The 14,403-nt window shown below is 40.0% G+C and overlaps 1 protein-coding gene across 3 annotated transcripts in view; it reads right to left on the bottom strand.

Annotated features, from left to right (window-relative positions):
• gphnb (gephyrin b) overlaps positions 1–14,403 on the bottom strand; it is a 101,209-nt gene that overhangs the window by 21,958 nt on the left and 64,848 nt on the right. For 2 of the 3 annotated variants that reach the window (XM_072362519.1, XM_072362520.1), the window contains exons 9-10: positions 5,582–5,623; positions 2,667–2,741 (exon numbers count right to left, since the gene is read on the bottom strand). The exons of the other annotated variant lie outside the window; for it this stretch is intronic. In XM_072362519.1, the coding sequence (XP_072218620.1) occupies positions 2,667–2,741; positions 5,582–5,623 (117 nt within the window). The remainder of the gene's footprint in view (positions 1–2,666; positions 2,742–5,581; positions 5,624–14,403) is intronic. 3 annotated transcript variants of the gene reach the window in all.

Here is a 14,403-nt window from a genome sequence, read left to right as displayed (position 1 = left end):
GCGTTTATGCTTTTCCAAGCTAACAGAACAATTTATTTAAAAAAAAGCTATTTTTATTCTCCCCTTCTGTTGTAAAACTACTGAATTTGTCTATTTTTTTCACAAATGTATGTATATGTAATTTGCACATTGCTCTTTTTTAAGTAGCCCAGTTTAAAACCTTTTTCAGTGGATTTCTGTCATTGCAGCAATATCAGCCCCATATATACAGCCCTCGTATTTACTGAGAGAGTGAAAGGTATGATTGAATAACAAAATAAATGAATAAAAAAAGAGAAAAAGGTGGGGATTAAGGGTGCTCAGTACAGCTATAGCAAGACACAGATCAAACTTGCACACATTGAAAAGCACAAATGAAGACCAACAATCCACAGCTAGGACATTTTCGTACAAGGCGTGCCTTGCTTAAAAACAGTGGACACCTAAAATTCAAAGAAGTTACATGATTGAACAATTACATCAGAATCTCACTGCCTTGATGGTCTCTCTAACACACACACCACAATAATCATATTTTTTCTATTTCCTAACCCAGTTTCACATACATCTTTTTGGTATTCAATCATTACCTGTCCTGCAGCTAGGGTTAAAGCAATAAATATACAGTCACCATGAACTAAAATACAACTAAAAACCTTGATACAATGTGGAGTGATGACACTAACACTGACAGGTGAAAAAACAAGACCTCAGTACTCCAAAAATAGCTTATCAGAGAAGATCATACCGTCAGAGAGCCATGGGGAAAGACAGTTTGCATATAGAGATGAACACAGTGGAGGAGCTACAGAGGAATGTGTTGGGAAGTGATGAAAATACGTGAAAAATGAGGGCAGAAGCAGATTGGGATTTTTTGGGACAATTTAAGGGGGAAGCAAAAAAGGCAGGATGTCAAACATTCTCATGATTGTTTCTGATCTACCCTGAGCTGCAATTCCCCCTTACTACGGAGAGACTGGCTGTGAGAGATGAGTAAGGGCTTTTATAAGGAATGCAAATGTTAACAGGCACTCGTCATACACACAAACAAAAAAGCCTGAAAACTTCATTAAGGAAAAACAATAAATTTAATTAAATTAGAAATAGTGTCACTGAAAGCTATATTTATGTGAATATGTGCTTCTGAAGATTTGAGTCTGACAAAGCACGGCTTCTTCACTAATAGCTGTATGCTGAGCATGCAGACTCACTCACACACTCCAAACACCTGCTTTTTGAGCCAGAAACACTAATCACTCTGCATGCCAAGCGCTGCCGTCACCGCGGAAACGGTCTGACGACTGGTTGTCATGGAGATCTGCCAGGAAGATCAATGTGCTGGGGAGCAAGTGGGAGAATGGTGAGTGTGGCCAGGACAGCGATACATGTAGCCCAGAGTCTGTGGACCAGCCAGGGGGAAAAAAAAAAAAATCGATGGGGCCAATCAGCAGCTGGCTGAGAAGATGCTCCAGGAAATGATGGGATGCAACTGCTGCAGAGCTGAGCTCAGCACAAAACATTGAACCTGTCAGACAAATTATGCAAAAAGAGGAGGATTTATACATCCAACGTGAGGAGGAGAAGGCCGTGACAGTGCGGAAAGGCTTGTTCCAGCCGGCTTCAACCGCTTCGTCCCTCGGGATGCAGCAGAGGACAAAATGCTTGAGGGATAGCAACAGAGTGATATGAGCTCAAGGCAAAATGCTCCAGTGGCAATCTAAATCAGAGATCCTTCCTGGAGAGTGGAGGCTGGAGGCTAACTGTAGTGTTCCCCGGTCTCAGTGACGACCACATGACTCCTTTGTACAATTCTGTTATACGCAGTGTATATATTAGGCACGTACACACAAATACATACACATTCTCTGCAGAAACAAAATAGCACCAGGCACAAATAATCACCTGGCAGATGAGCAGATGGCTGATGAATGAAAGAGAATGAGTGCTTGTACTGATCTTGAGATAGAGGCAATGAAGAGGAGGGATGCTACTGATCACAAAAGTGGTGACACTCAGGTCTGGTGAAAAACAGTGTCTGAATTCTTTTGAGTTTTACTTTACCAAGTTCAACTTAGATAATTTTCTTTTCCATGCTTTCATGTGTATCACCACAGTACCTCAAAACCTTTGTCTGAATGGCTCAGGTAATATACACTTCCTCAGCACAAAAGCAGATATATAGGGAAGTGATTTATGTGTGTTTGTGCTCATAAAACAAGACCTGTTTTATATTGATGTGGTCTGTGTCAACATAGATTTTCTTGTTAATAAAATCAGATAACTGGCCTATACATTTGGAGCTGGTATAAGTAAGTATTATACTTATCTCACACTGATATGATCTTGACATATACAATAATAAGGAGACACAATGTACCACAATTTAGGAAAATTACTCTAATTTTCCTATCGTAACTCACTATAGCCTGACAAAAGCCTCTGTATACTGTGGTGATTATCGTTTATAGAGCAAGTCAGCATGGAAAACATTTGGTTATATGCTCCAGTGCATAATGTGTATGCTAAACTAAAGTGCAGCCCAATGTGATCTAAGGATTTGTCTCTTGCTGCCTCTCTCCCTGTGTGCATGAGTGCTGATGCATGTCACTAGTGTGGTTAAGTGCTCTGTGGAAAGGCAGTGGCCTGCATGCTGGTAGAAGAAGTTGCTAGAAGGTTAGCAGGTTTACCTGGTCCAAGGTAGAGTACCTTGACTTGAGCGTGATGACCTCATCCAGGTGAGCCCTGAATTCTCTCCGTGAGGCCTGGGGGGAGCCACAGGATAGTCACTCACCTTCATACCACACATACACAGACATGCACACTCACACACACACAGCTACACGCAAAAGGCATGCACACCCATTCTGAAAAATATCAGTTAGTTGTCAAAGAAAGAGTAGCACACACAGTCTGCTCATTTTGCACATTAAACTCATCAAAAACACGCACATCAGAACTAAGCTACGACGAGCCTGACACACACTTTGCAATCAGGTCAAAGGTAAAATTTCAAAGAAAAAGAATGTGGCAAACATACCACTGGAACACACTAACCACAGTACAACAAAACCAAAGATGGGTGAAAAGCTGAACCAGTTCAGTAGATTTGATAACAATTCCAGCAGAGCTCTGCCAATGTAATAACATGAGTTAGTGTGTGGGTTGAAATCAAGAAAGTGCTTGATGACTGGTCCTACCCAAGGCCTCTCACTGGCTACACTTGATCATTTAGGAAGGGAAACACAGAAGTAATTGCACTTCAGTTACAAGGGCCAATTTGATTAAATTAGGGAAGTACAATAATATTGTCAGCTTGACAACCCGTCAGTAAAGCCAAACAATGAAATCTGCTTCAGCCCTAATTGAACACCTGATACAGGTATGATCAACCTTTCCCTGGTTGTGGCTATTGTCAGCATTTTCCAAGGGAGAGCATCATTGAAGCTTCAAATAGGAGCATGTCTGCTGTTTTACAACATTAAATAAACATATGCTGGGTTTCCATTCACTGGCAAAAACAAGTCTAAGCGATATTTTGAAAAGCTGGAAAAAATAAGCAAGAATCAGACACTTTTCCACTGACTGGTTTAAAGTAAATAAAATAACTGTTCAGTGTTGCCAAAGGGTCACAGCAAAGGCAATACTGCTCATGGTTTTAATTCAGTTGATTAAGTAAACCAAGAGGATGGGGAAAAAAAGAAAGAAGAACAACAACTGCAGTGGACATCCACATGAGCATCTCTGGGAAAATCTGGGATACTGGACACTTGTCAGTCATGCGAGTTTACTGTATACCAGCTTGGATCGGAAACAGTATGTCATACAATTTCAATCTTTGCCAGATTAAATTGGATTTGAAAAGTTATTTCCATTTTCCCTGATGAGTAACAGGTTTCTCTTTCAAACCACCTCAAATGAGTGTAAACATTTTTGTGCATTAGTGGAAAAGTTTCTGCTCACCTTTTCTTATTCATATCTTCAGACTGTGAATCAAACGCTGCAGTGGAAACTCAGCTATATGTGTTTTACATTAAAGTTAAAGCAGTTCTCTCATTTTGCCTGGTGAATGTGTACATTTGAAAAGCATATTTCATGTATTCCTCTTCCAGTGGACTGTCATGATAATCTGTAACTTCATGAAGGGAAACAGAGGCTATATTGAAATTAAAAATCCAGTTTGTAAAATGTAATTATATCTAGTAGAGAAGTTGAATATTGTAACCAAGTGATACTTCTAAACTTTATTATTCCAACCTGGTTGAAATACTCACACTGTAAATACTGACATTACAATCATTAACAGGATTGGTCCCTGCGTTTGGAAACATCATATATTCATTGAACTTTGAAAAATGTTCCTATAAAAGTTCATTTCCTTGAGTTTAAATTAAACTCAATTGGAATCCTCTAGAGTGTGACAGAGGCAATAGCTTTGATGGAAAATGTTGCACAGGATTTCTAAGACAGGGCAAACTGAGAATATCATTATGAACTGGAATGTGGCACCTTGATCATATCATCATGATGATCTTGTGCTCATAATCATTGGAAGTCAAAATCACAACTGAAAATCTAATTTAGTTACGTGCACTGTCCTGATACGTGTCTATCCCAATGTGCGTTATCAGATATAATCGGCTATTGAACATAAGAATTGACCTGACTCGTACGGTTATTCATTGATGGAGTTCTGTTTATGCACTCGTACTTAACTGCATCTCATAATCTTCCTGCTGATTGCTTGTGTTTCTGAAAGCTGTGTTACAGTCCAAGAAATGGTAGACATAAAATGTTTATCTCTTTGCATGAGTACTGGACAAAAATGCTCCCACAACCTTAGATATTCCTATTTTTTTTTTTTTAAGTTTACATTCAAAATCTGTGCTTTCATTAATGCACAATTACAACTAGTCATAGAATAATACCCTTCCCCCGAATCCCATTTTATCCCTCAGAGTGACACATTAGAGTCATTGGGCAATGACCAGAGTAACAAGCACAGGAGAGCTACTCAGGCTTTTCTGAAATGTTTGCTCTTTTATGAGCTAATGTGTGTGTGTGTGTGTCTGTTAGTTAAGTCCCTTTGAGAGGAACTGCGGTATGCACACAGTGGGACAACAATAGACTTTGTTTGTGCAAACAATATTTCTTTCATTCAAATACATAATTCAAGCATATTTCAACTTCAATTCTGAGGTTGAAATGCTGTCGAGGAAATGCCAAGGGATGGAAGCTGTTTATTTCGGTGAGTGTAAGAGTATGGAAATAAGCCAAGGGTTAGACACAGTATGTGTACCAGAGCGAGACAACATTTTACTACAAGACAAAATCAGAATGAAACAACACCAAGACAGCATTTGCACAAAAATAGAGAAAGATAACACAAAATGTGTGGGTAGTGTGTTAATTACGCAGAGACAGCAGGGGTGCAGCAGGCAAGACAGCGCTAACACACACACAAAACACTATAGGAAGGAGAGGGGAGGGGAGGAAGTGGTCATGCCAGGAAGAAAATCTGAGGTTCCGTTAGAAAAAGTGGGAAAGTGGAAACTGATGCCATGATAATGGCCGTAACCATGTATTCGAACACATGCAGGAGTACCTCAGCAATGCTTAGGGTGGATGAACAGGAGGGGAGCCGCGCCTGGTGCCGCGAGAGAGAGAGGAAGGGAGAAGAGAAGAGATTTAACAGAGCCAAAGCTGGGTTGAGCAAGGGACAGAGACACACAGAGACTGAAGGGTGGAGCGGACTGTGCCCTCTGTCTTTCAGGAGTACATCTGCATGACAAGTCTCTGTGTGACTGTCTTAGATGGGCCAAGGCAGCCAAGGGCATGACAGGACAGGACAGGACAGGATAGGACAAGAAAGGTCAGGACAGCAGGTAGGAGCTGCATAGGGATTCATTCCCCATCAGAACAATAGGAAAAGAGGTTCCACAGGGAAAGGAAAAAATAAATAAACAATTCACACATTTTGAAAATTACCTAAAATTTTTGTCAGCTTGAATTTGAGAGTCAGTATGTTTGGCAGAACAGGAGAGTTTTTTGTTTACGGTATCTGATGAAAGAGAAGTTTAATAGTACCTGTTTATGCCTGAACATTAAAGATCATACCGCTTAGGGTCGCCCAATTGTTGAAAAAAACGTGTGCTAAACTGCCCTCAAGTATCCTCTCGGGAGCCAAAACACGTGCTAAAGTGCCCTCAAGTGCTCTCTTGGGAGCCAAAACTCGCTAAAATGTCCTATTGGGAGGCATAAATGTGTGCTAAACTGCCACCTAGAGTGGTGAGGACGTGCTATAAGTGCCCTTTTCTTTCTTTCCGCCCCTGCCCTTCAAAAAGTCTGTGCACGCCACTGCCTACTGTACACACAATACAGTTAGGAAGCCCTGCAATCAGTTCAGGTATCAATCTCTGACCCAACACAACTGCTCATCCTTTCTTTCAGTTACGTTTCATGCATGAAACATAGCCAACATTAACTAAATCTCAGAGGTTTCAACCATGACTGGAGCATTTTCAATTAAACCGCCCACATCAAAAATCTCATGAGGATTTTCATTGATTCGGCTAACAGTCAGAATATATGCCTGCCTGTTTTTGGAAGACATTTCGGTTATGTAGCCTTAGTTTATCTTGGATGTAAAACCAATTAATCAGATTTTGAAGCAGATCATCTTCTTTCCGTTTCTCAGTTATTTTTGTTTTTAGTGTGTTGATAGCAAAGCCATTCACAGTAACCACGACAGCTGCTGTGCAGTATTTCCTCCATGAGTTGGTTTGTCAAAATATCAAAAACAAGAACAGCAGAGACTCACAGCCATCTGTGCTGGCAGAGGTTTATTGCTGCCCTAAAAGCCTTCCAGCAATGAGATATCACAGGGAAATTAATTTAGAAATGTAACATCTCCTCCCAAAATGATGCTACAAATGCTGAGCTAACTATGAATTATGAGTAGTCATTAGATGATTTTCAAACTTTCTTCATGAATTGGATAGATTTTAGATTATGTAATAAACGGTCTTTGTAAAGCAGGGCTGTCAAGGAGATGAGCATCCTATCCCTCCTAATTGAAATGGTCTACACTCACAGCAGTTGCTCTCATCAAACTCACTGCTCACATAATGAATACTGGCAGGGAGCACAGGAGGTTACAAATTGAACCTAAGGCACGAGCTACACAAGGTTCTCTCAAAATACTGTAGCATCAAGGTAGCAAGAAAAAGCTCAAGTCATCAACATGCAGTGGAGTGAGTCTCTGTCTTCTCTACTCCTCCACAAAAAGATTGTCAGGTCAAACTTGCCATAAACTGCATTATTTCTGAAAGCCTATATTATGTTTAGCAATAAACCTTATTTTACAAAGGCATTGTAGGCTCCTCGTTGTACATGAACCCAAGCTACCATAACCCAAACAACCAGTCATTGCAGAGTGTACTTTACACACATTGCAGTGTGGCTTAATTTTTCTTTTTAGTACGAACATTGTCCTTTTGCTGGAGGAATGATCAACACTTAGGGCTGGAGAAAACCTGCCAACAAAGAAGTCTTTGTTTGAAACAAAATAATGAGATAAAGTAAGACACTCGCACTTTTACACGAACAGTTGAGTCAAGTTAAGGTTACAACTGACTAGGCAATATAACTAGACCACTGTCTATGTTTGTCCCCTTATACATTCACAAGAAGGGAATTGAGTGATTGTCTCAAGTATGTCTGTTAACTGTGTGAGAAAAAGTTAAAGACTTCTAATTTATAACTTCTAACTCTCTCTCTGGGAGATGATAGTACATGTAAGTATAGCTGAATTGACTGCACAGAAGTTACTTTCATGGTGATTTTGTCACATGATGCTGCAGCTATAAAATCAAAACTTCATCAGAGCAGAGCATCATCTGGAGATACTAAGTGATTTCTAGTTGAAATGCAGTCTTAATGGGCTGCTTTTCAATAACAATTTCTGACTTGTTTAGACGTCTAACAAAAAAAGCTGAAAAATATGTAAAGGAGAGCAGCTTAATTGGGAATTTAGCTGTATTCAGTGTTGTCACAAGAACTGATTCAAAGTTCAGTTCACATAGATTAAATCTGAATTACTTCAAAAGATATCCAAACAAGTCCCTAAATGAACTTGTTTACCTAAGTTTCCCACTTTTATTTTATGACTTATTCTCAATTCTCCTCCTTACATGGAACATAGTGTTATTAAGTGTTGTGAGTACATCTGAGCAGATATATGCACATCTGCGCATTTATCTATCTTATTACTAAACATCAAGATAAAATCAAAATCCATAAGAACTGATAAAACGAACTCAATAACAAACCCGTGTTTTCAGGACATAGCCTTCTGTATTTGATCAACAATAAAAGCATATGGGCCAGCAGAGGCCCCAGTGTTAACCGCTTCAGTCTCACAATTAACATCAGCCAACTGAACATCAGTGAGTGAAACAAAAAAGAAAAAAAAAGAAATGAAAACAGCCAACAACAGCAACATGTAAAACAAAGAAAACAGAGCAGCAGCTGTGTGACAAAATCTGGTGTGGAAGCACAACAGCAGATAAAATTAAACTTAGTGGCAGTGCAGGACACAGGTGAGGCTTGGGTCTGTGAGCATGCAACTGTCTGCACCAATACCAAAATTATTACTATTGCATCCTTCAGATTCAACAGGCAGGCCTCACTCTTTTTTTTTTTTTTACTCCCATATAGCGGTCTTCAAAGAACTTTTGCTTTAGCGCTCAACTTCTTGTTAGCTTCTGTCTCATTCCCTGCTGTGGGAGTGTTGCTGTGTAGTTCTATATATGTCTATTACCATATGTCTGTAAATGATCCTAATGCATTGGTATTAGTCGTATAAATATGTATTCATGGCTGTGCCTGGTGCAGACATCTTTGCAAGGTGTGTGGCTTACACTAGAGGCAGATACTGTTGGACACTACAAGTCAACAAGAATGTCGTTGAATCCCATGATTGAGAGCAGTACTCACTTTCATTAGTTTATAATCAGCTTTTTTTCAGTTCAAAATAAAATATACAATACAATACAGAAAATATGTGCGTCTCTCATAAATGTGCTCATTTTAATATACACTTTAATATATAATATACACTGATGCATTACTGTTTTTACAAAAAGATGCAAAAAGTGAAACTTTGGAGCATAGATGGAGCTCTTTGGCCTATTTGAGTACATTTTTTTTTATGTATATATGCAATCATTTAAACAGTTTTTGAAGATCATGAACTCTGTAGGATTATGATGAGTTGCTTATTTATAAAGAAAACCTGCTCTTAAATCACTTCCACGTGGATAAATGAAAGTGCTGAGCAAGTATCCACTCCGGGAAAGCCAAATGACCACTAACTGCAGCTCACCAGGTGCATGTGCTGTGTGCTTCCTCGGCTAGCCTTGGTCATTCATCACCACCCCCTTATGGTTGCCTCCATGTCTACATATATTAGAAATTAATGAGCTGAATGAGTGAATTTCCAGCATGGCAGAGAGTGAGAGCTAACACAGCCGATCTGACAGGCACATGTTATGCTGCTCACTCTCCCCCGCTTCTTCGCAGCCCACATGGTGAATGAGCACACTCAGTACAGCTGGTCAGACAGTCTCATCCATTCCTCTTACTGCCTTTCCTTTCCTGTTTGTCTCCTCCTCTTTTGTGTCTGCATGTTCTTCTCTTTTCTCTCTTGTTATTCAAAGCTCTCTTGTGCTCGTTCCATCCTCTCTCTGTTGCCCTCAAGGCAAACTTTCAGAGTCAGTGGGTGTAAGTAATGCAGGACAAGCATAATATTACATACAATGTATGCCAACTTCACACTTACAGATTCATGCAAATACTTTATATGAGCTGAAGAAATTTACATTTAAACTCTTGATTACAAGGACATAAATATACTCATAAATATATTTTAATCTTGAGAACAGAAACCAAATGTTCCAAGCACACATGAACAAACACACTGGACTTAAGTTATTTTGACTGAAAGCCTAAAGCAGTTTGACCCAAATGGTCAGTGAGTACCATGAGCCAAACAAAGTAAGGAGAGGCTGAATGTCTGTACTTAAAATAGAGACAAAAACACACTTTTCCTCTGGCCATTGCTGCTTTCATCCTGTCTCTGCAAAAATATATCACACGTATCATCATATTCTTCTTTTCTATAAGATCCAGCTGTCTCAGCCATTGCTTTGCATCTGAAAATGTAAATACAGATGCATGAATCTGCCTTTTCCATCCATTTATTCAAAGCTGTTCTGTCTGTTTTTAATAGAAGACACAGTAGCTTCCAGCAGGCCTTGTAAAGACTGGACTAAGCAGATTTTAAAGCAGACAAAGAGTTGTACTCTGCGATATCTCCTTATAAAATCATGTTTAGTTTTGAATTATTTTCTTAGAACAAGAAAAAGTACATTTCAGTACATTGAGGATGTCACTTTTATGTGGGAATTGTTTTGTCTGGTTTCAGTATACAGACTCTCCTAAAATATTCATGAGCAAAGCTGATTTAATCTGGAAACAGAAAGTATTCTCACTGGGTTGGCAGATTTTGTTTTGTATCTTAAAATTAATATTTCAATGTTTCAATAAAAGTGATTTTTGGCATCTTGTTAGCTCTAATGATGTTTACCACAAACATCTTTCAGGGTACACAAATGAAAGTTCCAGCATCTAACTCCATTTAACTGATCAGCACAATGAATAAATAAATAAATCCCTGTGGTTTCCAGTCAACTAACAGAGGCTCCAGGAATCACTGTCAAGGCCAGCCAAAATCTCTGGCTTTTTTTTTTCCAGAAGAAATTGATCAAATGATGAGTTTCAGAGGAGCTGTTAAGTAGATTTTAGGCACAGTCAGACTAGAGGAATTGTTTCATAGTTCATTAAGCTGTCTGAGCAAGTAATTTGTTTAATGTGCATTCACACTGAATGAACTAAGAACATTCAAAACTCTTAGAACTGGGTGTTTTTTTCCAGTCTAAAGTCACTCTAAATTTGATGTACTCTGAAGGTATCAACAGTGATGCATTATTTTGTGATTAGCTAAACAAATGCAGCACCTGCTGCTGCCATTTCAAGAAACCTTGAAATGTAGCAGCTGTAGCTCAGTATGAAGAGTGGTTGTCATTCAGTTGGAAGGTTGCTGGTGTGATTCCCAACTTTCCCAGTCTAAATGTCAAAGTCTCCACTGAATAAATCATGATGGATAAAATCATCTGCTAAAAGGAATGTAACGATGCAATAATTGTTTAAATGTGAGTAAACCACAACACAAAAAAAATAAAGTCCCGCCTTTACTTAGCCTGAATGCACTGGGGGAAATACATGATTCTGACTTGTATATGTACTTCTACAGTACAGCTCCTCAGCATTTGTATTAGTGGTGTGAATACAGAGAAAAGCTGTACTGTAAGAAAGACAGCAGGGTGACATGCTAATATTTCCACAAACTGTTCCTATAGGAAAAGCCCATTTCTTTTTAGAGACTTTTTTAAAAGCCTGTCCTTTCATGGGCTAATTTTTAAAATTAATTCTAGCCACTGATACTGTAACAGGCAGAGAAGGGCAATAACAGTCCCTGCAAGGATCCTTTCTTCCCACGCAGAGGGAAACAAAAAGTAGCATCAATAAAGATGCAGGTTTATCGTTGTACCTGACATTTAGAGTCATTCTCCACTCTCACATCGATTTTCTTCCCCCTCTCTTTGTCAGGTGTTTAAAGCCAGCATGGATTTTGAAGGTGTTGCTTCCATACTTCTTCATCCTTATTGCCCTCATTTCCATTTACAGTAGTGCTGCAGCTAAGCTGCTATGTAAGAGCCTAGAAGGCAGCACATGGTAACTCCAGGGACAAAGAAACAGCATCTGGATCAGGGGTTTCTTGTTTCTGTTTGTAAGGCACTCCGGATAAAAGCAGCACCCAGATGAAGAAGGTAATGACTGATTGCTTGACTTCAACACTGATGTACTATGAAGTCCTGTGAGATTGCTCTATTGTCTTGCTTGTTCACACTCATCACCCTATCTTTTTATGTAACCGTAACTGCCACCTAACACTGCAGGAACACAACGACAACTTCAGGCACACAAGTCTTTTCCTCCTCTTCCTGATTCTGCAGCCCACAGCTACTACTTAAAGCAAGTCAACAGTCACATTGCTACATTACTCCCCATCCTACCACCTAAACTCATCCATGGCCTGACATAGTACCTTTTCCAGGCATCATCAGCAGAAGCAGACACACACTTACAAGTATGTGTGCAAGAGCACAAATTTTATTTACAAAACAAGCACTACACAGGCATTATATCCACCCCTATGCCCAGTTGGCTAATAACACAACATCCTTCACTTATTAAACAGGCACACAGACACAAACATCACCCTCTATCATTAAAAACCTGTAAACATTCTCTCTGATATGCAGGAGGAAAGACATTACTTACCATCCTCTGCCTGGAGTCGAAACAGAATGAGCTCCCCGGCACATGCACACACGAACACGCTCACACATTCACACACGTACACACTTCTACACACTCACTAACCGTGAGAGGGGGAGTGACGAAGGGGTGAGCAAGAGAGTGAGCGATAAGGAGGGTAGGTTTGAGTGGGAAGGATGCACAAGAGAGCGAAAGAGTGGTCAGGAAACAAAACAGTCAAAACAACAGAGAGAAAGAGGAGGTTATGTAGCTGCACATGTGCTAAATCGTACATGCATGGCTGACTGAGGTCTGTCTGTGCGCCTATCTGTGGGATGATGCGTCTGTACATTTCCTATGAGCATTTCTGTCAAGAAAAATGTGATTTTCAAGCTCCCGATAATCACTCTTTCTCACATTCTGCCTCCTAATTCCTGTCAGTGTCGCAGTGATTTGAGGGGACTGAAACGGTCTGGTATAAGGCCAAGGCTGAGGTTATCTTCAGGGCTGGACAGACAGATACAGACTGACAAACAGATAGAAAGGCAGGTCCTACAGCACAGGCCTGGCTAGCAAAACAGTCCTTTGATCACTCTGTGTGCAATTTCATCTTCTCTTCCCCACCTCCTACTCTCATTCAGACCCATGTCTTCTCTCACTCATTAGCTCACTGTCACTTTCGCTCCCTTCCACTCTATTCTTCCCTCCCTCTTTCTCTCACTTCAGCTTTCTTTTTCTTTTTTTCTCACTCAGTCCATCATAAATCCTCCACACCTCCAAGCAGCAAGGAGAGAAGAAGCCACTTTTATGAGTCTTACTGCATTGGAGAAGGACAGTATCATTGAAGGACAGTATATCTAGAAACTACCTTGCTGAGGACCCACACACAGGAACATACACATACATTTTCAATATTGTCAGGTAAAACCTGACACGAATGATTTCAGGAGAACACAAAGGCTTATCCATCCCTTCTGTAGGGGAATAAACCCTAAAAGAATGAAAATGTTCAAACTGGCTGGGAAAGTGATGCAACGTGCCACTGCACCTTTACCTCACACCTACCCACTGCAGTGTACACAGTAAATGGCCCAATATCATGGTATTATGGAAAAGTTGAGAAGACATGCTCTTTCATCTTAAAAAATAGGTTGCAAATGAAAGGAAAATCTTCATTACGCTTCCTCTTTAGGACTGCTCAAAATATCTGACCTCTCTGTGAGCATCCATTTAATAAAAAAATTGTGGTGGAAGTGGTGGAGAGAGCCATCTAACGTGAAATTTTCAACTAGCTAGACTGGTAAGAGAGCAAATCCTTGTGATACTTGTGACTGGAACATGGCCAACTCGAACGGGATGTCATTTCCACCTCCAAGTTTCAGCCTCTGAGGCAACACACAATACGATCTAGTTACTGTGAGGGTAACTGCTAATAATGCCCCATCCCTCCCCCTAAGAAACCAATCACCTGCCTAACGGGAAAACCAGCCAGTCGTGGTGTTGTCCATTAATAATGACAACTTTATAGAGTTGTTTGCTTTGGTCACATAAAGGCATATAAAATGGAATTAACAGAGCTGTTGTTGTGAAGCCATGAACATGCACTGAAGAAGACAATTAAGCCTCAGTTTTGGTGCAGTGTCACTAAACCTTAAGAGTATTTTTTGTACTGGATTTCACTGCTGATTTGATACATGAAATTTTTTTTTTGCATCTGTGACCATTGAAAATGCAGTCGTGCTTCTTTCCCCTTTCATTTAGCTATGTTTTCAAGTGTTTTCAAGATAGCTGTCGAGTGGCAAAACTTGACAAAAGGAATATTTCACAGCAAATGCTCTGCAGCTTATAAAGCAACTACCCTGTTTAGGAGTGTTGGGTGCATCAGGGTAATAGAGTGGTGCCTTGTGCCTACAAGACTATGGAAGCAGTTATGATCTGGGGTTGCTTGTCTGGGTCAGATCTAGGTTCAGCAATGTTTTTGTACCC

This window comes from Leuresthes tenuis, unplaced genomic scaffold (assembly GCF_036924035.1).
Source record: "Leuresthes tenuis unplaced genomic scaffold, fLeuTen1.0.hap1 SCAF_13, whole genome shotgun sequence".
Classification (NCBI taxonomy): domain Eukaryota; kingdom Metazoa; phylum Chordata; class Actinopteri; order Atheriniformes; family Atherinopsidae; genus Leuresthes; species Leuresthes tenuis.
Note: the sequence above shows the minus strand (reverse complement) of the source record. Positions and strands in the feature narration are given on the sequence as shown.